At 40.1% G+C, this 26768-nt stretch overlaps 1 protein-coding gene across 1 annotated transcript; it reads left to right on the forward strand.

Annotated features, from left to right (window-relative positions):
* On the forward strand, nt 1-26329 carry SLC1A2 (solute carrier family 1 member 2; the record flags this gene model as incomplete). Its single annotated transcript, XM_084207180.1, has 10 exons — nt 1-136; nt 1269-1421; nt 2036-2286; nt 5589-5748; nt 8715-8841; nt 10649-10882; nt 13202-13396; nt 16999-17133; nt 22547-22778; nt 26255-26329. The coding sequence occupies exons 1-10, from the start codon at nt 7-9 to the stop codon at nt 26327-26329; spliced, it is 1692 nt and encodes a 563-aa protein (XP_084063306.1). The 5' UTR covers nt 1-6.
* Nucleotides 26330-26768: the final 439 nt, after the last annotated feature.

Raw genomic sequence — 26768 nt, forward strand, 5'->3', positions numbered from 1 at the left:
AACAATATGCCTAAGCAAGTAGAAGTCCGGATGCATGAAAGTCACTTAAATCCAGTGGAGCACCGATCCAGGAACATATGTGTGCAGTTCTGCCAGTCCCTCCACAGGAATCTGCTCCTGACTCTTACTGTGTTTGGTAAGCTCCATCTGCTGCTCTGGGCACTCTGTGTGTACCTGCCTTTGTTCCTGTGGCACCACAGCCCCTGTCTGTGGCCTTCAGCTGTTCCAGCTGAGCAGCCAGAGAGCAGACAGGATGCCTATGGGCACTGCTTGTGTGGTTCAGGTGAGCACGGTATTCCTGACACAACACAGAGCAAATCCACACCACTGAGGTATCTGGTTTGGAAAGGAGTATGATTTAAACCCCCAGGTCAGTGTCATCCAGTAGAACTGAATGCACTACTCTTTTATTCTCTCAGTGATTTGGGAAAAAAAAAACAAAACAGAATCTCTTCAAAATTTTCTTTTTATCTCTCGGTTTACACTTCACTGGTTTTAAGGTTTGTCTTTCCTCTCTGTAGCTGTAAGCCAGCGCTCCATGATCTCATCTCGAATATTGCCTCTGGCTTTAGCAGCTTCCATATATGGAACAGTTTGACATTTTATTGTGGCTCACTGGCTCTTTGCCTGTTTCTTTTTCACTGAAAGCCCAACAGCCATATGCAGCAAATTTGTAGATGCACTCTTGTTATTGTTTGAAAAAACAGCTGCAACTGGTCTTGAACTGCAAATTTCGTCTCTATATTTTCAGCCTGCAAAATCACATACTGTTGGAATGTTTGCCTTCAACACCTTTCAAAGGTGTACCTGATGCTGTCCAAGAACAAAGTTTTAAATACACATATATTTTTTCATTGTATCAAAGACATAGTCATAGTTGCTACGAATGGCGGCACAAGCCTTGCTATCTGGTTTTGTTACACTTGGGCTTGGGATCAGGAAAAATGGCATACTGGATGTAAACATAAAAGACCTGTCCACAAAGATCACGTTATGAAAGTAGACATGGCATTTTTTCCCCCTAATCTATGCTTTGATAGCCTCAATCTTGAGCAGGAGATTTAAGTTTTATTACTTTATCCACATAAACGATGAGAGGTTTGTTTGTGTTTTGAGAAAATCAGCACAAGGAGAAGGATGCAGAGCATCAAAAAAAGGAATAAGACATGAGCCTTAAGAATCAAGTTTTCTTCAAAGATATGTGCATTACTCCACATCAGACACTTCCTTCCAATACCAACCTGCTCCTTTTTTTGATCTTCCTCCAGGTGTCATCCTGGGTGCAGTATGTGGGGGTCTTCTTCGCCTAGCAACACCCATTGACCCTGATATCATCATGTTAATAGCCTTCCCAGGAGACATCCTTATGCGGATGCTAAAAATGCTGATCCTCCCTTTAATTATCTCCAGTTTAATCACAGGTAAGATCCATTAGCCATAAATACTTTAAGATGCTTTCTACAGGTATCACCTGGTTTGCTTTTTGTGATGTAGGAAGAATAATGGTGGGATCCTGTCAGCATTTTGCAGTTGTAGTGAGCATTTCAGGGTAAATTTCTGATTCACGTGTTTGGCTTTAGTATGTATATGCTCCAGTGAATTTATTTCCACATATACACATACTACCATCAAAAAATTCTTAATAGGCTGTTTTATCTAATTTCTGGATTGGATTTTGCAAATAAAATGGCCTGACACTAGTGAGCCTAGCCTTCTTGAGGATATGGTGTCAGATTGTGACCAGTTTGCAAAAGTCAAAAAGATGGTAGAGATCTTCTCTATTTTTCAATGCTTCCTCTGCAATTAAGTAGAGTTTTAAATGCTTCTCTTCAAATTATTAGCAGTAGACACTTCACATGTAAGAACTAGAGGGAAAAGCATCTGTAATCTGTCTCATGGTGAGAATATCACAGGGGTGAAAGTAGGCACCCAGAGGTAGTCATTAAATGTTGAAAATTATAAAGGATTTTATTTTATAATTATTTAATTGGATATTGAGTGTCATTATATTTGTTTGCATCTTAAACACCTGCAGGACTGTCTGGATTAGATGCTAAAGCAAGTGGCCGCCTGGGGACAAGAGCCATGGTCTACTACATGTCCACCACCATTATTGCTGCTGTGCTGGGTGTGATTCTGGTTTTAGCCATCCATCCAGGGAATCCAAAACTCAAGAAACAGCTTGGGCAAGGGAAGAAGAATGATGAAGTATCTAGTCTGGATGCCTTCTTGGATTTGATCCGAAACTTGTTCCCTGAAAATCTGGTTCAAGCATGCTTTCAGCAGGTAAGTCCTTCTGCTCCTTGGTAATATTCTTTACATCTTGTAAGGGTTGTCTGCAGAGTTAATGCCATTGTTTAGGTTAATCAGAGAAACGATGATGTAAAGAGGAATACAGGTCTAAAATCTTGAGCAGGTAAATGAAACATTATTTATAGCTGCCTTGGTTTATGCTGTAGTTATTATTTAAATTCATGGGGGTGTTTTTAATGAAGGGTATTTAAATTTTGTTATTAAGTAATCTTTAATTTTCTCCATGCTTTTCATACAGTATCTATGGTCATGAATGCTGGCTTGGTCTTTCACCCAGGTTGAATTTTAACTTGGCTGTTAATTACAGAGATGATGTTTTAGCAGTGCCCTGTTTGGAATATATGGATGATCATCATTCCAGCTCATTGCCAAATATGTACCCCAAAACCCAATCTCTCATAAGCTCTGTTGCTGTGTTAGGAGTCCAGATGAGGTGGGGATAACAGATCCAAAGGGCTGATGCACCTACAGGTGGCTCCATCTCCCCAGCTTTGGAGCATGCTGGGAAGGAAGGATCCTTGCACAATGCGTTGCTTGCCCTGTAGGGAGTTAATTTTGTCTGAAAGCTTTTCACCAGTGCCTGATCAAAACACCTTGACTTTAAGAGGTTAAATATGCTTAAGTATATCTCTTGTATGTAAGCTGCTTTTCCCTCCAACTGAATTGTTTGAAAGTAATGCAGACAGGGTTTTTTGGGGGTTGGTTTTGGGTTTTTTTGATGTAACAGGATTTGTTGCCAAACCTGTTCTGAAGTGTTCCTGTGTGAAATGGTGTGATAACTGGTGCTGTGGTTGTAGCCAAAGAAAAAAGTAACAAGGGAGGGGAAGGGAGAAGAGGCCATGGGAGAGTGGAAGAATGGAGGGTGACCTAAACTGCCAAAAGGGTTTGGATTGCTTCACTTCTTACATGGACTTCCACATAAAAACATATAATCCTTGGGGATTTAGAGAGAGAACATTCTCAATATTTCCAAATCATCACAGGAATGTCAGTCATGTGGTCAAACTGTTGGTGGCTAAACATCACATGTAATGTGAAACCATATTTTTGCAAAAATGAGTGAGGGAAGGCAGGGTGCTTATGGTTTTTCCTTGCTCTCCCTCATTTGAAATGTGGAAGAGAGGAAAATTCAGTTTCTTGTCAGTTGAAAGTGGTCAAATATCTTGACAGAAGGTCAAAAAAAGCAGAAAAAAGAATTAAGCTACCTGTGTCAGATAGGTTTTTTAAAAATATTAGTATTATTTTTTTAGTGTGTGTAATACCAATGTTCAGGTTATTTCACTAGTTATGAATCACTAATTTCACTGATTATTTTAAAATTTAGTAAAAAAAAAAAAAAAGAAGAAGAGCTTTTTGGCTTTTCAGTGTTTGATTTTAGCAGATTCCAGACTTATTTCTACTGAAAACCTCTGCCACAAAGCTGCATTTCCTTTGTGAATTGTGACTGGATGGATTGCTTCTGATAGCCCTTAACTCCTCTGTAAGGAGTTAGGCTTTACTTTTCTCTCTCTTTAAGAGGAAAATAACCTGCCTTAATGGTGTCAGCATATATTTTCTTACCTACATCCATACAGTCTCTCTCCATAGACACTCAGAGTTTCCAGGTAGTGTTAGGTGGAAGAAATGCAACCAGGCAAAAGCCAGTGAAGAGGTTCATGTGCAGCTTGGGAAGTGTTCATTTGCAAACTGGACTGTGGCTATCATGAAATTTCAATGTCCCCTGAATTTTCACATGGTTCACAAGAAAGTTTGAATTTATAATTAAAATTGCTATTCCAGCAGAAAAACCATCTGTGAATATAACTATGACATTTAAATGGTTTTTTAGGCTTAGATGTGGTCAGAATCTAAGCTTTATGTCAGACTCAGCATTTTTAGAGAGTGTGACCTTGGGCAAAGGACTGCTGAGGACCTTTAACTTAGGTGACTGTAGTGGAATTTATGAGTGTGAAGAGTCTAATATTTTAAGTTAAATTTCCATTGCTCAGTTCTTGCATTCTGAATACCTCACATAAAAAAGTACTCTGTTGACAAAATTCCTCAGATAAAATTTAACTCTGAAAAAAAGTAGGCAGGCAAGAATGTTAGGTGGTATCAGGACAACGGAAGAGTTTCTCAGGCAAAGCTATGCAGGTTTTCTGTCTATATCCCCCTCTCCAGATTTAGGCAGCAGGTTTCAGAAGGAGAGGTGTAAGGTATTTTAGAACCATAAGGCTTTACGCCATATGGATCAAATCTGGATCCTCATTCATAGTACTACAATGTCCATGTCAACAAGAGGTGGAAATGTTCTTTGAAAAGCTAATGCACAGTTTCTGTTACCTTGCTAAGTGTTTCTAGGAGCAAGGGGAGTAGGGAGCAGGTGGGAAAACATGGCAAGCCAGTCATAGCTTCCAAACCATTTCGCCTGTCCCAGGACCTTGAAGAGGCGGAAAAAGGGTCAAGGTGTGAAGTGGGAGGAAAACATCCCTTCTTAACACAGCAAATCACACTTTCTTTTTCCACTCCCTCCTCCCTTTTTCCTTAGCTGCAACCTCAAGCTCACTTCTCCTCCTACCAGTCCTTCCCAGCTTTTCCTTTACCCTGACTTTCATGTGCCAGGAGGGGGTCCAAATGCATTCAGAAGCTGATGCCTATTTTTTTTTTAGGTGGTTAGATTTGTATCTGGCAGCATTGGTAATTTTTCCGTTATCTATCCCCCACAATCTTTTAATTAGAGAGCTCAGGGCACCGTGTATATTCCATTTTGAGCTCTTGCAGGCAAGAGGTCAAAAGCTGTAAGAGAAGTGTAGGAAATGTCCTGAATTTTTGATTCAAGCTAACCCTTAAACTGGGGTGACTTGAGCTGGTCGGACCATCCTGAGTAACAAGCCTCACTGCAGAGCTGCTGCCATGACTGATTTTAGAGGCACCTGGCTTTTGTGCTAAACAAATGGTATCAGCCTTTGACACGCAGTCTGGGAAGCACTCTTTGTGAGCTGTCTGGCCAAAGGGGCCAACTATCTGTAAAATGTTTCATTGTAGTGATAAAAACCATGCATTTGCCATACTTTTCACACTACAGTCATGAGGAAGACCCCCAGTACTTTGTAGCGCTTGAAACTGTTGAAAAATAAACTTAGTTTTAGAAGAAGTGTTAAGAGGCTGTGGAATGCATATCTAATCCTTTAAAATTATAGTTCCCTGTAATTTCAAGTGAAGACTTTTTATTATTAATTCCATATGGATGCATTCAGTCTATTTCCATTCTCATCCTCCCTTTTTATTGCCTTCAGATCCAAACCGTCACCAAGAAAGTGCTGGTGCCGCTGCCTGTTGAAGAGCCACCTAATGTCACTGATTCTGCTATTGCTATGGTGAATGAGACAGCAGCACCTGAAGCCCAGATGGTCATTAAGAAGGGACTTGAATTTAAGGATGGCATGAATGTCCTGGGTAAGATTTTCTACCTGTCAGAAATGTACATGATATGTACGTCACAGCTTTTTGCTGTGGCTAGGTAGTCAGTGTGGTCTGATCTGGTCTTCAGTGCACATTTAGTCTCCCTAGATAATCATCAAATGTTATCACCTTATGGCTGTCCATTGGTCTCTGAGATATCACAGAAATCAGCAAGTGAATTGTTCTGGATTGGCAGCTTAGTGGGTATGAATTGGAGGAGTACAGTGGCAAAGCATGTAGGAGCTACCCAAAATATCCTTTCATCCTAGAAGATGACCTAGGCTAATACTAATGCATATTGGCAAAACAGTCTGGGGGAGAGCTTCAAGAGCCAGTGCTTCTCACACTCCCTGATGGATCCAGGTTGTTTCCAGTAGGTGTCTTGGGTGTGCTGAACTAATTTGGCTTGAGGCAGAGCCTGAAGTGAGAGGTGGAGTGTGAACCACACCACCCAAGAAAAATCCCAGAAAGGCTTGACACATTTCTGAGTCACAACTCCCTCCTGCTTTCATCTTGGCTGCTGACCTTTACCAGCTGCAATTGCCATTATGCCATCTTGTTTGGACAAGCCAGCAAGTGGAGGTGGTAGGAAAACTTTGCCTATCTCCCACCCTTTCCTGAAGCAACTGTTCAGTCTGGGATCAGGGCACACAAGAAACAAACAGCTTCCACACCACTTCTATTTTCTCTTCTATGTCTAGAGTCCCTGTTTTTTCATCTGAGAGAGGAGTGCTCCTCCTTCAACTCCTTCCTTTCTGTATGTGGGTGAAGCCAGTCACAGATTAGCTCTCAATTTGTAGCCTCACACCTACGCTTGAAGATGCTCTGTGACAGCACATCCACAAGGCTGAGGCTGACACCTCTCTGTCTATAGGTGTCCCCAAAGTGGGACAGTATGTTGGGGTACCTAATCCCCTGCTTTCTCTCACCACTAGGCCATAATCTTTGAAGGGCAAATGGCCCCTTACAGCTGCTGAGCAGCTCTTGCTGACACAGTGCTGTCTGCAGACCTTCCTGAGGTGTTGGTGAGTTGGTTGGCTGCTTTGCTTAGACACAGGGGAGATGATAGCATCTATAAGCTGTTCTTGTTTCTCTGTGAAGCAGCCTGCTCTACAAGAGCCCTGTATCCTGCCTGCTTTCATGACTCCCGCTCCATTCAGCATCTGTGGGCAGAGGAGCCACTCTCAGAGCTGCAAGTCGGCATTTTGCACCAGGCGTGAGGCAGCAGCTCATTGCCAATGCTGTTTACCCTCACCTGTTTCTTTTCTCTCCTGGAATTCTGCTTATGGATTAAAATGAAACAGTTGTTCTGAGTGAGAGATGCATTACATTTAATGCTGGGCTTGTTTTGTGTAGGCTCTGTCATGGATAAGAAAAGATCTAGAAGGCTGAATACAATTCCTACAGAAAAGAAATAGACAGTTTAGCTGGGGAATTTGCTGTGGTGTTTTTACCAATGACTCTCAAATGTTCTTGAGTTTTTTGGGTTGGTTTGTTGTGGGTTTGATTTTGAATGAAGAAATGAAAATGTTGTGGGAATTGCCATCCAGTTTGGATAATCTGTACAAGCCAGGCAAATTCCTGCAAATAGCAACCAATCTGACTCTCATGACTAACATAGCATCTCATTTGGAATTAATGAACAAAACTACCTATTAACATTTTCTAATGCAGATTCTGAATTCCAGGAAGTAACTTGGTCTTTGAAAAGCTTTTCATCATTTCTCTACGCTCTGCAGCACACAAACATATGCTTCACTTCCCTATTCAACTGACTCAACAAAGATAGCTTGGTTCTAAAGAATGACTTTGTGTACAGGAAACTGGATTAAAAAAAAGTAGAAAAAAAATCTGGTTGCTAAACCCAGTGTGAGGATATGGGACAGCCTGTCTTTTCCCAGGGTATTGGCAGCTCATATTCCCTTATCTTGAATGCTTTTGTGTCCCAATAGGTTTTTTCCATAGGAATTTCCCAGATTAGTTTACACATTTATTAAATACTGGACTCCTATCATGACTAAAAACTTAGCCTCAAAGAATGGCTGAAGATTCAAATCATCTGTCAGTATAGTTAATAATCTAACTCTGGACACTGAAAATTTCTGGATGCAAAAGGTTAGCATTAAAGAAACATCTCCAAAGTAATCCATGACAGATGCATCTGTTGTTTTTTCACACTGATAGTCCAATACTCCAGATAAATCTACATTTAGGAGCCAAATGTTACCCATTTTGAATGCTACAATTTTGTATCAACTGATAGCCTTTTCAGTGAGGTTAAGCTGCTTACTGGGAGTTCTGTGGTTAAGTGCAATACCCACCTTCTCCTCCCACCTCTACCTTCTTCATTTAACAGGAATACTCCTGCCCTGCAAAAGTTCTAGGCTGCTTTGCCTTTCCCCACACTCCAGGACTGATTGGTCTGTCAAGGCACTCTTGTAAAGCCTGAGAAAATTCCTCTTGGTTTCTAGCAACTGTTTTAACAACAGAGTTACAGTGCAGCACTGTGTTACATTTCCCATTTGCCAGGGCTCATGAGGTGTCTAATAGCTGAATGGCACTGAGAATATTACTGTATATGTATTTTTTGACGATCAGATCAATACAGGAAAAAACCCAACAAAACTGTAATTGGGCTGTGAAATTGGAATTTAGTAAAACATTGAAGAGTCAAAGATTTTCTGGATTTGGTTACGGTAGTTGAGCATGAGTGCATATTAAAAAGTCCCAAGACATGTGTAACACCCTACAGTTCTGATATCCTGAGCAAGGTGTTCTAGGATGGCCCTGCTTGAGCAGGGAGGTTGGACCAGATGACCCACTGTGGTCCCTTCCAGATTTACCTAAATTGTGATTCCATGCTTCTGTGAAATCTGGATTTGCAGGTAGCATCAAGACATTAACTAAGGGCAAAAGCTTCCTAAGAGCCTTCTTTTTTGTCTTGCAATTTTCCCCAACAGGTTTGATAGGATTCTTTATTGCTTTTGGCATTGCTATGGGAAAAATGGGAGAACAGGCCAAGATGATGGTGGATTTCTTCAACATCCTGAATGAGATTGTAATGAAGTTAGTAACCATGATCATGTGGTAAGTTTGTAGTTCTAACTCACAGAACAAAAAAGTTAAAAAGCCCTTATAAAACCTTGATATAGTGATGCCAGTTTGACAGTAAACAGTGTAATTAAAAAGTTGACTTTCTAAAGCCTTGAAAGGTATACTAGAACCACAGCAGCATTATTTCTATTTGGTGAGGATTAATTAGGACCCAGTTTGTAACATTTCTGAAGAGATTCTGTTCTTTGTGTGCTGAAATACAACACATGCATGTACCAGCAAAGGCCTTCAAATGCCACATTGATCATGGAAGTTCATTATAGAGAACACCTGAGCAAGCAAGAGTGGCCCACACAAGAGTATGCCAATCTCCTGGGAGGTTAGCATAATCCCAGGGTATAACCTAGGAGGTATAATTACAAAAAAAGCCTGCAGACACACTTTATTCATGGTCTTTAGTAAAAATACTTCGGCATCAAATAAAATTCCAGTAGTTTTCAGTGATGTGCAATCCTTTCACTCATAGTTTCTGCAGAATGTCTTACAACTTTGCAGCAATGGGGTCACTGGAAGATATATGGCCTCTTTTTGAAGTATAGCCATTTCTAATAATGGGGCCTGACTTGCCTTTAAGAAAATCCCACAGCCCTCCAGGAGCTAGAATTTACTCCTATGTAGCATAATTTGGTCGACCCAAGACATAATACCCTGCCTACAATATAAACATTCTCTAGTAGTCAGTGTTGCAACAGCAGGAAATCTTTCAAGTTTCAAGAAATTCACTGTAAATATTTATTTTTATTGATGTGATTTTTATTTCTCTTCTCATGTAAAAAGGAAATGGATGTTGGGAATTCCTTTTGTTCATCTCTGCTTAGAATTTTTAAAGATTTGTTGAGGCCTGAAGCAAGGGGTTTTTAGTGTGTGTTTATAAAGAAAAAAGCACTTCCTTACGCAGAGTTAGATTCTGTTTGGTTTATGATTGCTCAGCACAGACATCTGCAACTCTCCTGGCACCTAGAGACTCTCAGGAGCATGGCATTGCTAACAAGCATAAAACAAAACAGACATCTGGCTCTGACAACATGTAACTCTCTGTAAGAACTGCATTTTGTCAGGTTCATTGAAACGTGGCATTTTATGATAACTGGTATAACAGCTGGCCTTGCATTTGAAGTGATTGAAGGCTTCCAGGCCTTGGGCACATCACTTGAGAACCATGAGATATCTAACAAAAACCAGGAAGCACTTTTATTATGAAAATAAGTTTCCTTTGTATTGTTCTAATGATTGAGGAGACAAAACCCGTACCCTAAGTAACAAAAGTACATAATTAATGAGGAATCCATAAATTAAAAAGCATTTGTCTGAATTATTGAAAGAACATAGTGAAAACATTTTCAGCATCCAAGAATAAACAGTTCATTTACACAAATAGTTAAACTGAAGTAAATAATGCAGCCTCCTGAAACCAGATAAACAATGGGTTGTAAAAGTTACGTTTTAAGAACAAATCTGCAGCATTCTTTACAATGATACAAGCCTGTGTAACATTATCATTCTCTTGTCCAATGTTGTCTTAGGATTGAGAGCTATTCAGGAAAGGCATCTTCCATTTGGTAGGATGGAAAATGAAGGAGATGGGGAATTTGCTGGAGATGGCCATTATTTTTTGAAAATATGTGAAAACTATCCCTTGAATTTCCATCAATTCTTGACGTGTACCTCAGTATTGAGCCTGGGAGCTCCCTGCTCTTCTCCAGTCTGTGTTTTGTTCAGCACAGTTTCTGTGACTGCACTGCCAAGACAAGTTCTGTCTACGCTTGTTTTCTTTCTCCAGGTATTCCCCGTTGGGTATTGCTTGCCTCATCTGTGGAAAAATCATTGCAATCAAGGACCTAGAAGTAGTTGCTAGACAACTTGGCATGTACATGGTCACTGTGATTGTGGGTCTTGTCATCCATGGAGGGATCTTCCTGCCTCTGCTCTACTTTGTGATAACAAGGAAAAGCCCATTTTCATTCCTTGCTGGGATCTTCCAGGCATGGATCACAGCACTAGGCACGGCTTCCAGGTACACCTGAGAAATACCAGTGTGCTTTATTTTTTAGCAGATTATTACCTGCTGTTTGGACATGGTACATCTGCTGTTTTAACCTTCACTGCAAAATCATTGCATGCTATTGAATGAAAACTATTTTTAATACAGCCATGTTTAAATAAATCAAAATACCACTTGACTTCTGGATTCTCTGGAGAGGTTGTAACTCTGCAGAGACCTGCAGTCATCTGGGAGACCTACTTTTTTGTTTTCTTTTCTTTCTTCTTTTTGTTTTCTTTTCTGCCATTTGCCTAATCACTTGTGCAAATTGTGTTAATTCTGTGCTTGTTTCCTCAACTAGGAAAAGTGATAATTCTATTTATTTTGAGAGCATGTTAAGACCAGTCCCATTGCATAAAAACCAAACATTTCTAGGTTTCACAAAATAAAGGAAAAAGTACTCTCTTTGTATTTTAATCAATTTTGGCAAAATAATTGGACTTCAGTGAAAAGCTGAGCATTTTAGACTTGTCAATGCACAGAACAGACTCAGAAAAGTCTGTAAGTAACATAACTCTCAGTAATAAATTTTTAAAAATCAAAAATTAGTGTCTTGCATTGGGGCAGCCAGTAGATGTTGAGTTGAAAAAGTTTTTCAGTTAAATACCATATTTAGAAGTGTTTGCCTTCAATCAGTGTTTTGTTTCGGAAGAAAATTTAATCTTCCATTGTAATTAAAAAGGTGAAAACAAAACCCCATCATTCAAAATGGACCACCAGAAAACTGAGCATTCTTGATTTGAAGAATGCCTTGAAAGCACTGTAATTGAGCTGTCTCTTTGGGTCAACCCAAACCACTCTGCTGAGCAGCTTCTCCCTCGATGAACAAGAGTTTCTGGGGGACCTCACTGATGTGCACAAATATCTGATGGGACATGCTGAGAAGATGAAGTGATGCCCATATTCAGTGACTGGAAGAGAGGGAGTGAGCACAAAGTGAAGCACAGGAAGTTCCATCTTCCTTGAACACAAGGAAACTCTTTTTGCTGTGATTTACTGCAACAGTGCATGAATGCTGGCACAGGTTACCCAAAGGAGTTGTGGAGTCTCCATCCCTGAGGATTCACTAAACCTGGCCACAGTCCTGGGAAATGTGGGAAACCTGCCCTAGCTGCCCATGCCTTGAGCAAGGTGGTTGAGATGGGTGACCTCCAGAAGTACATTCCAACCTCAGTAGTGCTATGCTCTGTGATAAACAGTGTTGGATTATAGGAGATCTGGTCTGGCCAAGAGTTTTCATAAATGAAAATTTACCTGAGGCTTTTGTTCATTGAATTGTTTGAGTTTCCACTTCAGCAGTATTTTTAGATGGAGGTGTTTTATTTTGAGCAAGTGAATGTAATGACCTGAAACATTCCCACAAAGACACTGTGTGTCTGTGCAAAGAGCTGTTCTCTTCCACCCATCTTTTGCATCTTTTCCTATCCTCCTACTGTGTTTCACATCCTTTCTTCTTGTCCTCCAGTGTCTAGGAGCAACTTGGATTGTATTTTTTTGCCTGGCTTTTTCAGTCCTTAACACCATACCTATTTCTCTATTTAGAGTGAATTCACAATCAAAGAGATTTAAATTTGTCCCTACACTCAGAGGTCTGTGTATCACACTCACAGGTCTGTATATCAGTGCTACAGCCTGGTTCTTAAAATTATTAGAAATGCCTCTGCCTGAATGAAGGTGCAAACGAGACTATATGCCAAAGTCAATAGTATGGATTTTATTTAATAGTAAATATGAGAGAGAGAGAGAGAAGAAGAAGGGAAGGAAGAAAGAGAAATAGAAATGAATCAGAGTGACAGATTAAAGAAAATATCACCACTCTGTGGATCCCACCAGCATCCTGTTGACCTGCCTATGAGGTCTTCTTGGTGGTGAGGGTTCCCCAAAAACCACAGAATCCAATGGATTACTATACATTCAGGCCAGGTGGGAATGCCCAGGTACTTCCCCCAGGGAGGGAGGCAATTTGACCGTCTCTTGCAGCAGACTCTGGGTCTGTTGCATCATGTGCAATGCTGGGGTGCAAGGCCTCAGCAATGAGTCTGAATAATTCATCCAGGCACTCTCAAGCTCTCATCCTACATCAAGCCACGTTCCTGTCTTGGCTTCAGTCCCACTTCCAGCTAAATGTGGGCCTAATTTAAAAACTGTCTAAAAAAGGCTTAAATCACAGCAGAAAGTGGAAGTAGAAAATATAAACAATGGTATTAGAATTTCTGATTTTGCTCCCTTATGTGTATGTGTTATCTTGATTTTAGTTATGTCTTCTTTGTGTTTTTTGCTTTCTCTCCCTAGTGCTGGAACATTACCCGTCACATTCCGGTGTCTTGAAGAAAATCTCGGCATTGATAAGCGTGTCACAAGGTTTGTTCTTCCTGTTGGAGCAACTATTAACATGGATGGAACTGCCCTTTATGAAGCTGTGGCTGCCATCTTCATAGCACAGATGAATGGAATTGACCTGGATGGAGGCCAGATAGTTACTGTGAGGTCAGTTCAAAAGAGTCCTTTGTTTCTACGGACTGTAAAATGTGAATGCTTTGGGTCGGATGTCTTCTCAGTAGCTGAGCCGTCTCAGTTGGATTCAGTATGAAATCCATGGATTTCTAATAATGATATGCAAATGAATGTTTTATATATGGGTCCTGGTTCTCTGGTGGTGTGTTTTCTATATTTGCAGCTGTCACTCCAAACTCCCCTTTTCTCCTTCTTTCTCCCGCTTTATGCACCGATGATTGCACGCACATGTGGTGTGGAATATCCCTTTGGTCAGCTGGGGTCACCTGTGCCAGCTGTGACCTGCACCCCCTGCACCCCCAGCTCCCTCACCTCTGTGGCTGCACAAGAAAAGGCCTTGGCTCTGTGTGAGCCCTGCTCAGCAATAACAAAAACATCTCTGTGTTATCAGCCCTGTGCTCAGCACAAATCCAAAACTCAGCCCCATACTGTGAAGGAAATTAATTCTACTCCAGCCAAAACCAGCACACAAAACAATGTCAATCCTAATATAAAGCATTCTCTGTCCAATGAAATGCTTTTTTTTTAGGGGTGTGCTACAACTCATGTATGGGCCATTCACTTTCTAGAATATATCTGTTTACATACAGGAAAAAATTTTACCTAAAAAATCTTTCTATATGTTTATATTTTCCTGTAATTTTTCTGTGACGTTGGTGAACAGGAAAAAAATAATGAGCTGAGAATAGTCAATCCTGAGGGTGAGATTGTCTGTGGCATGTTCTGGATACTCCCAGACCTCTTATCTCTAACCCAGCAAATATTAACTGTAGTCTTTTAATATCAAATTGTCTTATCCAGAAGAAAGCTGAGCATCTGTAAGGACAAAAAAGTACCCATTAAAAAAGGATAAGAGTGATTGAAGGCTGTTTACTGTAAGGGAGTTCTAACTTGATGAAGACAGCAGGTCTAACATTTTGAATAGTTAAAATGGAAACCACAAGCAAAGGCTGCCAAGTTTGTCTTCTTCCTGTCGTTTTCACCCACACAGTTTTCTTTTATTAAACCTTTTTAACACGAAAGAAACTCCTTCAAAGGGATGTCTAATTCTGTGTTTCTTGCCCAGCTATACTAGTTCCACACTTTACATTTGTTTACTTCCTGCCTTGACTCCTGAAATAGTGAAGCCAAGTTTGTAAAAGGTTTTCAGGGCTGCTTCTAATGAAGGCAGATGCTAGACCTGCATGATCCATACTTGTTCCTAAAATTGGAAACAGTCATTTCAGAGATGCCACATATTAAACTAAATGGAGACCGGGGAAATTCAAATCAGGAATCTGCTGTTGTCCAGGAGATTTGGTAGGCTTGGACCCTTGTTACTCATCTTCTCTTTCTCTGAGGGATTGAGCAATTAGCTCTTCCTGATCTCACCATTTCAAGGCTGGTGTATCCAGCTTTGCGACTGACATTTACAAAGCAGGGAGCAACTTTGGTCGATTCGTAAAACCACTGCTTTTCCTCTTCATGTATTTTTGCTACAGCAATATGACAAGAACTATCTCTTGAGATTTCCATACTAATGAAGGAAAGATTATTTGGTTTTGTCAGGAATATGCACTTTGTGATGCTAACAATATTCAAATGACCCAGACATAACCTCATAAAGACTTAATTAGCCTTTGACCAGCCTTAGTTACTTCATACTGGTCATTTAAGTCCTCTGATTTTCTGTGTTCTTTGGGGAAGGGTGATCTTGGTAGCTAAGACAGGTTCTGTTTAGTTCTGAACACTGCTGGCTTCATTCCCCTCCAGGTCAGTAAGCGCTGCTGTGGGAAGGCAGGCAGGAGCATTTGCTCACAGAGTTTGGAAGGAATCCCTTACCAGTTTAGGCTGGAATTGCCTGGGGATCTGGCATCACGTGCAAACCTGACGGCAGAGCAGAGCATCCTGCCTGCACATCTGCTGGACCTATCTGGGTGGTTGGTGAGCCAGGCTGCTCTCTAACCCAGACACCTGACAAACACACTGCAGCCCAGGTCAGACCCAGCCAGACCGCATCTGGCAGCTCTAAATCAGGCTAACATCCTCACAGATGAGTTCTGGGCTGATGGGCAAGTATTTCCTGCAGAGTCTGTTCTCCCCTACTTCGTTCTGTCTTGGAAGCACTTTTGTCGTTGTCGAGACGGTCGTAACAAACTGTAGAACACACTGTAATTAATCAGGCTTCTCTATATTTTACAGCATGCTGTCTTTTTGTACTCTTTCACAAAGTTTATACTTATTCATTGGTCAGAGTAAATCAACACAATATTCATTGGAGCAAGGCAGCCTGCCCCTCATTTATCTCTGTCTCTCTCCTTCATTTCCATGCTGACGGCCCTGGTAAAGCTCCTTTCAGGAGCAAAGGTGACTCTTATCAGCTCCTTCTCTTTCACCAACCCTTTCTGACTCACAGACCAGCTGTGAGCCCCTCCCACACACTTTATGAGTTGTTGGGTATGAGAGTGGCAGGGTGAGCCCCGGTCCCTCCAGGAAGCCCGGGGAAATGGCACTTGCCGTGGCGCAGGTCATGCTTTCAGGTGCTAAGGCTCCACCCACAGCCCCGTTTCCCAGCATTTATTCCTGGGCAGCCCAGCTGGGGGACTTCTCTGCCCTGACTGGCTGCCAGGTGAAGTCCCCCCAAAGACAGAGCATCCCTCCATTTTCTGCCTCCCTAACACCTGGCCTGTGTTAGAGCTCTCAGCATGTGTACAGCCCCTGTAGTAGTTTTTCACCTCATGTATAGCATATGTTGAGACATAAGCAAAAATCAAATTGGTCCCTCTCACCTGCTTTTCTTTTTATTTACCCTCTTCCTCTCCTTCTCCCTCTGCTTCTCCCTCTCCTCTTCCTTCTTTTTCTCCCCTTGACTTGTTATCTGACAAATTTATTTTCCATTCTTTATAAGACTGCCCAATGATGTTGATATTTGTTATGGTCCATGTTGTATTTTTACAAACATTTGAAGCTCAGCCATTCACTCTACTGATCTTCATCAAAACATAAAAGGCAAAAAACAAACACAGGTTTGGATTTATGAAATAATCAGATCAATTTTGCTTTTTCATCTAGGCTGATTTGTATCTAGGCTCGGTAGACCACTGGGTTGTATTTGGGAGTTTTGGATACCAGACTTTTATTCTTCTGTATTTAATAATAACTGTTTTCTCTCAGCTTTTAACTCACAATTCAGTCTTCAGGTAACATTAATAAACAGAAATGAATCACCCCGAAAATTCAACCTGTAGTCACCAAACTTTGGCATGTTGGGATGGTCAAAACTCAGGATTCAAAATCCTGGATGAGTTTGTCGAGTTTAGAAAACACCACAACACAGATTTGAACGTCATAACTAGCTTATAGACAACCCTCTTCTAACTATTGAAACAAACCCCATAGATCTGGCCTCCCCTACTAAATATTTCTAGAGAAACACAAGAGTGAAAAATATCACCTGAGCTTACCTTGATTTATCATATACTTGTGTCTTATGGGAAAAAGACATTAAAAATATGACCTTCCTAATGGTCACAAAAGTATGTAAGTAAAGTGTGTGTTCTCTTCCTGCTACTCCCATTTGATTTTTGGTTTTGCAGTTTGACTGCCACGCTTGCAAGTGTTGGAGCTGCCAGCATTCCCAGTGCAGGACTTGTCACTATGCTGCTGATCCTGACTGCTGTGGGTCTCCCTACCCAGGACATCAGTTTGCTTGTTGCTGTTGACTGGCTACTGTAAGTTATGCTGACGCTGCTGCTCGGTGCAGAAAAGGCAGTGAAGTTATGTTTGTCCACAGTGCTTTACAGCCATTTGTCTTAAAGAACTTTAAGTCTCTCCTCTACAGATAAACCAAAGGAGGAAATGGGCTATTCAGTGAAGTAGGAGACACTGAAAGCAGCTTCTCCGCTGTTACAAACTGTTACGGAGCTGCTGAAGTCAGTTTCTGTGAGCCAAGAGTCTTCTTGGCACACTTGTGAGCTCACACTTCTATATTATCTTCTCCCTAATGATGCCTTTCCATCACTCTAATCTTTGCTTTCATATTTCCATTTGTTATAGTTCTGGTCTAAAATGAAGGATGAATGCTGAAAATGCAAGTTCCATCAGGATGCTGCCAGCAGGTTATAGAGTGATGTGGGGATTCGTAGTATCAAATGTATTACACTTGTAGGGGGGAATGTTGGTTTCTTTTTATATATAAGAAAGTAAAATACCTTTGAAAAGAGCCTCTTCCAGGGCAGGACAAAGACCAAAGACAAATAGGAATGAAAACTGAAATAAAGAAGGTAATTCCCTAGTTTCATTTTACTGACAGATAATTCAGACTAGAAAGAATGGCTTTCATTTCCAAGAACTTGTGATCAAAGTCCTCCAGTGCCATGGCAGGTCCTCCAGTGAAAAACAGCTAACCGACATATTGTTTTCTGAGGTCTTCAATACTTGAATCCAGAAGTTGTAAATACAGACAGAGGGTATGCCAGGCCACATCCTTTCTCTTGCTGTAATTTGACAACTGGGATATCTTTCTGTCATCTGGGCAGAGCTGAAAGAGACTCAGCAGTCCCTAAGTTGTACTGGCCTCTAGAGACACTTTTGTATTGTCTTGTACTACGGCAGCACATTATATTCTGGTTTATTCTGGCCAACAGCCAGCTCTCCCATAATATCCTTTGAAGCAGTGAAGACATTTGTTTTTGTTGTTCCAGCTGTGGTGCCCAGAAAGAGAGACATAAATGTAACTGTACTATTTATGTGTTTTCTCCTACACTAGCAACCTCAGCTGCCTGCTTCTGGTAACTTTCAGTTCCAGATATACAACTAAAATTATACAAGAAGAAATAGCAGAGTTGAGAATGTATATGTGCAGATAAAATAGAAGCTTAATTTTCTGTCATTATCTCCTGGCTTATTGATAAGAATTCAAGAAACTAAATCAATCCTTTGACATGTATTTTGGGTCTACTGGCATGTTCTGTCACTAAGAATTTTGAAGGATAACATGCAGCTCTGATTTCTGCTTCAGGGAAGAAAGAAAAATGAATGTACAGCTTGAGGAGGCAAAGGGAAAACTTGACTTAGATTATTATTATATAACTGAATCTCATGATATCATGATGGAGAATGGTGAAATGAGAAGGTACAGCAGGCATAGGGGAGGATGTGATATTCAGTGGGTTTATTATGTTTATGATGTCATAGTTGAAAACAGGAAAGTGGTATAGGAATGTGCAGCTGGAAGAAGGTGAGAAAAAATATATAAAAATATATTTTAAATATCTGTTTTTCTTTGCTCTCCAAGTAAGGCAAATAGGTAGGTTTCTGCAGCTGGTAGGAGGATGTGCAAAAGAGGCCTGTGGTTTGCTTGGTTTTTTAGGGAAATGTATTTTTAAAATATTCCTGTGGACTGAGAAGCTCTGCCAACACTGGCAAGCCTCAGAGCTGTAAGTTTATCAGCAGTTCTGATCCACTAGTGGGTGTTGCATTTCAGCAGCATTGTCCCCACTGGCTAATCCAACCTTGCTTAAGAAATAAAAACTTCTATACTGTGCTGCTGTAGCCATGATAAATGTAGGAATAGGAAGGATAGGAATTCTGAAATAAATACTTCAAGATGTCTTTCCAAAACAAATGGAAGGCAAGAGAACTTTCAGCCCAAACAGTTGGGTTTGGATCCTCATGGCCTACTGCTCAGCAGTGCCAGTGCAGTGTGATTCAGAACTGAGGTAAAAGGAAAAGAGATAAAAGAAGAGGTGAAAAGCTCTGTGTCATACCACTGTGCTTATTAATCTATGTTCAACAACTAATAGCTTCATTTTCCATCTTCCAGTGGCTGTGTTGTGGTAGCCATAATGATCTAATGAACTATGAAAAATGATGCTGCTGATATTGCTATATTAAGAAAAGGCACCCAGGCCAACTTCTGAGCAAGCTTTTGCACACCCAAACCAGACCTAAAGAATATCTGAAATGAAATGTCGTAAAAGACATTTTCTTTTCCTACAAACATTAAATAACGTTACAGCAGTATTTCTAACAGAATGTAGAAGAGAAAGTTAATAAAATATTTAAGACCCAGTTCCAGCAACTTTTCTGGAACCCATGAGTAAATGCAACCAGCCATGTACAAATACTTAGAACATCCCTTCAATAGCATTTCAATTTCAGATAAAAAAGGTTTTTAAAAAATGTTCTAGTCTATGAGTTTTTCATTATTTTTGATAAAAGCAAATATCATAACATCAGCTGATTTTTACAGTACTACCACCATCTGAAATTGGGGTCTTACCAAAACCAGTTTTGCACGATTTGGTCATTGTATAACACAAAGATCGCTTTATGTCAAATCCTTAAACTTGACACTCTCTCATTCAAACTGGAGCTGAAAGGTTTCCATGTTAATTTTTTCCTCAAGCCTCACCAATATCTCCTGGGTTGTTCAATTTTTCTACCTCCTGTGCATGCATACCCAGTGTAAGCTCTTTCAACCAGGCAAGTTTCCCAGGATTTCATAACTCTTACAGTCCCTTGCAGTTTAAAACCAAGCACAACGCAGCAGTGGCATTTAATAGGACAGTAATTATATACCAACAGATGGAATAAAATGAGCTTATTTTGCTTGAGCCACAAACTGGGTACTCTCCAGATGTGAGCTGACAAGCTTAGCAAATATCAGTGGTACCAGATTAGTGCTATTTTGCAGCAAAGAGAGAGGAATTAGGGAAAATAGCTTGGGCAGCTGATCCGATACTTAAACCTTCATTCAGTAACTCAGAAAAAGATTGCTTCAGTTCTGACTCTGAGTCTGAATATTCTGACTCTGATCTAAGCTTTGGCTTAGATCTAGATTCAGAATATTCAGGCCCAGTTGAAGTGTGGATGTAATGAAAGGGTCTAGATTGCAACTTTCCTACATATGTTCTGTTTACATCATCCCACTTGCCTGGAATTAATTGATTGGATGGTTTTAGCAAAAGAGTAAGTGCAATTGTCTTTGTTCTTCATAGGGTGTTCTTTGCCCCAAAAGAGGTCAGTGGCACTTTGTTGTTGATTCCTGACAGCTGAGACTTCGCTGTTTCTGGTGGAAGGAACATCCTTGTTTCCTTCGGATGGTGCAGTGTAACACACTGTGCGTCAATTGCAGTTTGTGTTGCTTTATCTCTCGGCTAGTAGTACGTGTGCATGAGCTGGAGCATCTCCTCAAATGACCCTTTCAGAATTTGAATTCTGCCTCAATTATATTTATGTATTCTCTCCACCTTTTTTTGGCATGCTATACTATCCCTCTGTCATCTGGCATCTGTGAATCCTTTCAAAATTTAGCACCACTCATGCAAAAACATTAAGTAGGTGTTCTTTTTGTAGAGTTGTATTGCCAGGTTCAGTGTATTTAATGCTCTTAATTAAAAATCACACCAGAACATCTTATTTTCCTATTCTACCACTCTGACCAGGTTTAAAATAGTCTTCACAGGCACTGGATGAGAACTGCATAAAGCATTTAATTTGGGTGAAGCAAAACTGGAAGGACGTTTTCCTCCTATAGGTTGTTGGTTTGTTTCTCGAGAGAATTGCTGTTGAGGTTTTCCCCTCTGGGTATTCTTTTGAAGCCAAAAAAAAAAGAAAATTCACTGCTTCAGCACAGATATTACACCACAAAGTCTGTAAATATGTAAGCATGACAATGTTGAGAGGGAGAGGAGAAACTTGAATGGGACTATAATTCCACAGCTGAGAAAGGGAGATTTACTGATGTGTAGAGCAAAGATGTTAAAATGTGCTCAAAATTTAACATGGTCATGAATAAGCATGAATAATGAATGTTTACCAGTTGAGACATTATGTATTTAGATGTTTTCTTCTCGGTGTTCTACAGGAAAAGGAGATGTTACACAAATCTCGTACTAGAAATACTAGAAAGGTTGTTTTGAAATTAATCACTGTCTTGGGAAATGAGGTCTTACATGCTAGCTTTTGTCACTTGGCAAATATCCACACTGTTCAACCTGGCCATTTTGTGTAAATGAATCTTCATAAATATACTTCTGAGAATTAATCAGTGTAATCACTTCTCTGACCTATTTGGCAGAGCTAGACTCGTCTGCTTTCAGTCGGTTTAATTTGCAACCCTTGGTCAGAAGGTTTTTAGCAGTTTTATGTTAAGTGCAGATATGAAGAGGCAAATGAGATTGTAATTTTTTTTTTCCTGCAGCAGGAAAGATAGCAGGATCCAGCTCCCATTTTTGCAGAATTTTGGTCAGGTTAGGGGCAGAATTCTGAAGTCAGGGAAAATCTGCAACTGTGACTTCACTGTTGTCAGATAGAGCCCCACTAAAGACAAGACAGGAGAAAGGCAGCATGTCTGTTTAATGTCATCCTGTCCAGAAAGTGCCAACAAACATATTTCTTTGTAATGAAGCATGTTAGCCTCTGTTGGCACCCTCCTACAACACGGGGCACTCGTTAGTGAAATTCTGTCACAGGCTCATAATTTTGTAGGCCATGACCTATATTTGGGTTGCTCATATGCCAAGCTCTGGCACACGTAGTGTGAGTGGGCATGCTGCCACACCAACAGATGGCCATCTGTAAAGATGGAGCCAGGAGAGGAGCTTCAATAGCCTAAGCATTATGGAGATATTTCAGGCATTTTTGTTCCCCATAATTTGCTCACTAAGAGTAAAGGGAGAGGCCTTTTGTTAATTCATACTAGAAATGAGATCAGCTCATCAGAACCAAAATCCTTTTCTCTGGCTGCATTAAGTTCAGTGCTCTGATAAATTCAGATTAAACAAAGGGCAGGGGTGTGAGCCTGCCACCCTGATATTGAAACCCCCAGCTCCAGAAGCAGGCACAGGGAATCTCAGTAAAGCACAGCTCTGCAGTTTGGCTGTGACCTAGCATACATACTGTGCCAAACTCCATGAGAATAAGCAGCTGGGACATAGGAGTTTGAACATCCTCCCTGTCCAAAGAAGTCCCTTGGGAAAGCAAATTTCTCCCATTTCCCTTGAGAGCTCCCATCTCTCTGTTAAAAAGAGACCTTAAGCTTCCTGAAACAAATGCAGTAACTATACCATAAACAGGGCTGCCATGCCCTACTTTTTCTTCCTCATGCCATTCAGCCTCTGCCTTTTCCTTCTTTTGTAGGGACCGGATGAGAACGTCAGTCAATGTAGTGGGGGATTCTTTTGGTGCTGGCATTGTCTACCACCTTTCCAAGGCAGAACTTGACACCATTGATTCCCATCATAAAGGGCACGAAGACATTGAAATGACCAAGACTCAGTCAATCTATGACGACATGAAAAATCATAGGGAAAACAACTCAAACCAATGTGTTTTTGCAGCTCACAACTCAGTCATGGTAGATGAGTGCAAGGTACCTTTCACATTTATGGATATTGAGACATGTATATAGCACTGCATGCTTTATTTTATCTTATTTTTTAACCTGCATGTATTTTTCAAATCGTTCTGCAAATAACAATGTGACAACAAGGTCCATGAACCCCAGACATTTTGAATGTGTTTGAGCAGTTCAAAAGATTGGTTTTTTGCACTCTTCTTAAAACTTGTCATTTGATGGGAAAAAATCATGTACTTTGTTTACATATCAAAAGGCAAGATGCAGCGTATTATGGAATATGCCAAGACGCAGAGAATATGGCATCACCTTCTATGGACATTTACTTAATTTTCTGTGGCAACAGAGAACTTAATTGCCAACCCAAATGAAGGATGGCTGCAATTCAGATGCAGGTGTTGTCACTTGCAGACTGCCTTCATGATATGCTGTTCAGAGGTCGACGCGTTGAATGCGCTTTAGCATGAGAATGCTCCTGCACTCACACAGCACGCTTCTGCTTCTCTTCTGCCAGCGTTCCTTCCCGAGGCACGAAGGCACAAACACTCTCTCCCCTCTGTAACCCTTGCTGTAACTAACATGCAATATTCATATTAATAATGATGTCTTGATCAGAGTGAAGTGAGCTTGAGCAACCCCACCAGTTGAATGTGAAGGCAGCTCGGGAGGGTAGTGGTTAAAAGTTCACCAAGAACCCACCACTGGGATGGAGTGTTTAAAATCCAGAGAGAGCTTTTGAAAAGGAGGAGAAAAGAAAGTAAATCAAGGTGGAACTTCTCGTTTCATTGTGTTTTTTCCTAATTTCACAGTCTTTTCTCATTTTTGCACTGATTAATGCTCCAGTCCGATGCTGTGCGCTGTCTTTGAGACAGTGGATTTGCCAATCAGCCTACCTTAGCCATTTATCCAAGCAGATTCTCTTGTACCTTCCAGATGCCACAACTGAGCCAGTATCTAGCTGTGAATGACTGCACTAAGTTCATTAGCAGATCACCATTTCTATTGGAAATATAATCCTATACTGTCATTTTTACTTGTCTCTAGCCTGCCTGATAATGTTTAGAATGATTTTTTTCCCCTAATGTTTACTTCCTGAGAATGCAGGCCAAACCTGAATTTTCAGGGGAAAAATTAATATTGAATTCAGGAAATCAACCAAACATAAGAATTCATCTTATCTTTAATTTTTCCCTGAATTTTCCAAGGTTTCAATGAAGTGATTTTTTTTTTAAATCATACTTTTTTTCTGACATGGCTCTCCCCTTTCTCTTCCGACCCCCTCTTTTTCCATTTGGAAAATTTAAAAAATAAGATCTGAAATGGAAAGAGAACACATGCTTGATACCCAAAATTGAGAATTGTCATTAATTTATATTTCTCAAAAAAAGGCAAGGACACAAGAGATTAAAATTTGAAGAAAAAAAGAAACATTCTGGAAAGAAAGATGAGGAGCATGTGCACACATACACTTTTTGGATAACTTCTTTTGGAATTTTTTGAAAACTGTTTTTAAGTTAAATAGACAATGCTGGGTTTAAGATTATGTTTATGGAACTGAATACTGATAGTTTTATCTGCACCCAGTTTCTCAGATTTGCAGAGAAATCCAAGTCAAGTTAAAAAGTAATAGCCTGTTGATGAAATCAATACTTGCTGCACTTTTTTTTCTCCTTCAGCTTCTCATGTCATTTCCCTCGACTGAGGCAACAGATTGCCTCAAAACCATGGATTAATGGTGCTATATGTCATCCTAAGCACACCCTTTAATTCAAGTTTGGGACCAGTGATTTATGAGCGAGAAATGTTTGTTCTTTTTAAATTGTTTTAGGTTTGCTCTGCTTACAGTCTCAGTCTCATGAAAAGAGCCAGGCTTTACTGGATTGAGCACAAGACTGACTTTGAGCAGGTCACTTCTCTTTTCTGTCTGCAAGCTGCCAAAAGGATGTGTTGTTGTGACCTAATTGATGAGCTATGAATATATGCTGGCACTTGCAAAGCATTTGGATCATGTTGAAATGGTCTGCAACTCCCAAGTGTTAGACTTGCAAAGGCAACGGAGAGTAGGATCTGGGGCTTTGAAACAGCCAGCTGTTAAATTTGAAAAGCCATCTCTTCATCCTGTCCAATGCACTGGTGGGTTGAAAAGCTTACTGCAACTCTGGTCAGGATATGGAAAAGCTAATCTGCTAGCATGCCCTTTCTATTTACTTCCTGTAATATATTCCATGTATAACACTAGTAGTTTATAATTTTGCATGGTCAATGTACATAATTAATAAGTAGTTTACCTTTGCATGGGGTTAGAGTGGTTGTTATTGCACGATATTTTTGTATTTTTTTATTGTCATATTTCACGTGACTCTGTGTGATTTTCATTTCTGAATAAGCTGTTCATTCCTGTACTTGCATGTTTTCCCATTCCAATTATCTAAGAAAAAGCTTGACATTGTTTCAAAAATCAGTGCATTTTGTCATGTTTCCATATCCCAATGCTTCCATGCATCCTGTTTATCCAGCATGGGGAATTTCAGCTCTGTCTTTAAGTTTTCATTTGAAGCTGAAGATGTTAACTTACAAGGTAAGTTAGGAAAAAAAGTAAGCCATCCATTTAGAATAAATGAAAGATTCTCTCACTTTATCAAGACCTACATCACTTTTGTAAAGTCAAATTGACATTTTACCTTTTTGATTTTTGATTTTTTTAAAGTCATTTTCCTGGTGATTCTTTCTTAAAACATGGGTTCATTTATACTGGTCTCTGGAATGGAGCACATTGACCAGTGTTCACTGTGAGTTGGTAGATCTCTACAGGTCTTTTACCATACTTAAAACCTAAAAATTCCAGCATATATCTTTACAGGAAAGAGTGAGGTTTTGCTGTACATCACGTGAGACCAGTTTAGCATTACTATGAATTTTTAATTGGACTGTAGTCAAAATCATTCACTCCTTTGTTACAATGGTATGATGAACAATACTTTCACAACATGTCTTTTCTTCCATTTCTTTAAAGGTGGTGTAATTGTAGGTGAGTTCGTATAGATACACATCTGTGTTTATTCTGGCCTTGCATATGTTTCATGTTGTTGCATCAGCATATGCAGCTTTGCTAAGGAATTCCACTGAAAAACCACTATTTTCTACATTAAAAAAAAAATATCTATTTTTGACATTATCCTGAGAAATCTACAAGAGACAGAAAGGGGTAGAATCTGACATATTTATTTAAAAAAACAAAACTGCAGTGAAGGTTAAGAAAATGTGAAACATTTTTCTACTACTGGTGTTTTCTAGTCATTATAATAAATAAATGAACAGGAGTGTCACTATTTGGGAGTGTTGTGAATTCCGAATAAATACATTTTACTTATGTAATAAGTGACAGTGTATGCAATTCCTGTAAATATCATCATCTTCCATATAAAACTCACTACTTTTCTTGTCAAAGTGCCTTGGCCTTTAAGTTGCTTGTTGATGATAATTACTTGCAGGTAACACTGGCAACCAACGGCAAATCTGCAGACTTCAATGTTGTTGAAGAAGAGCCTTGGAAACGGGAAAACTAAGTGAAGAGATTCCTAGCTGCATCCTTAATAAGTCCTGAAGCTATCTTGTGGCAGAAGATACCATGATTAAGAAGATTTCTCTTTTTTTTTTTTTGTTTTTTCCCTATTTAACATCTACGGTTTCTGCTTAATTTTGTAACTGAAACTTAGCGAAGATCTCATCAAGTCATTGTAGTGTCTTTGCCAAGCAATGATCCATAGCCATCTGTCTCCCTTGTGTTACTGTTTGGATGATGCACCTGGAGAATGCTCCATGCAGTGCAATGTGCTCTCACCCACCTCCCCTTTCACTCAAGACGCAGAGAATGTAAATGCTGCAAAATGGGAAGATCAAAGTGCCAGTACAGTTCACTACAGGGACTCAGGGTCACAAATACAAGAGAAACATAACACCACGTAAGCCTTCAAGCGTTTTGGTGACTCTTGTGGCATACCTGAT

The sequence above is a fragment of the Fringilla coelebs genome, assembly GCF_963513975.1.
Source record: "Fringilla coelebs genome assembly, chromosome: 6".
Lineage (NCBI taxonomy): Eukaryota > Metazoa > Chordata > Aves > Passeriformes > Fringillidae > Fringilla > Fringilla coelebs.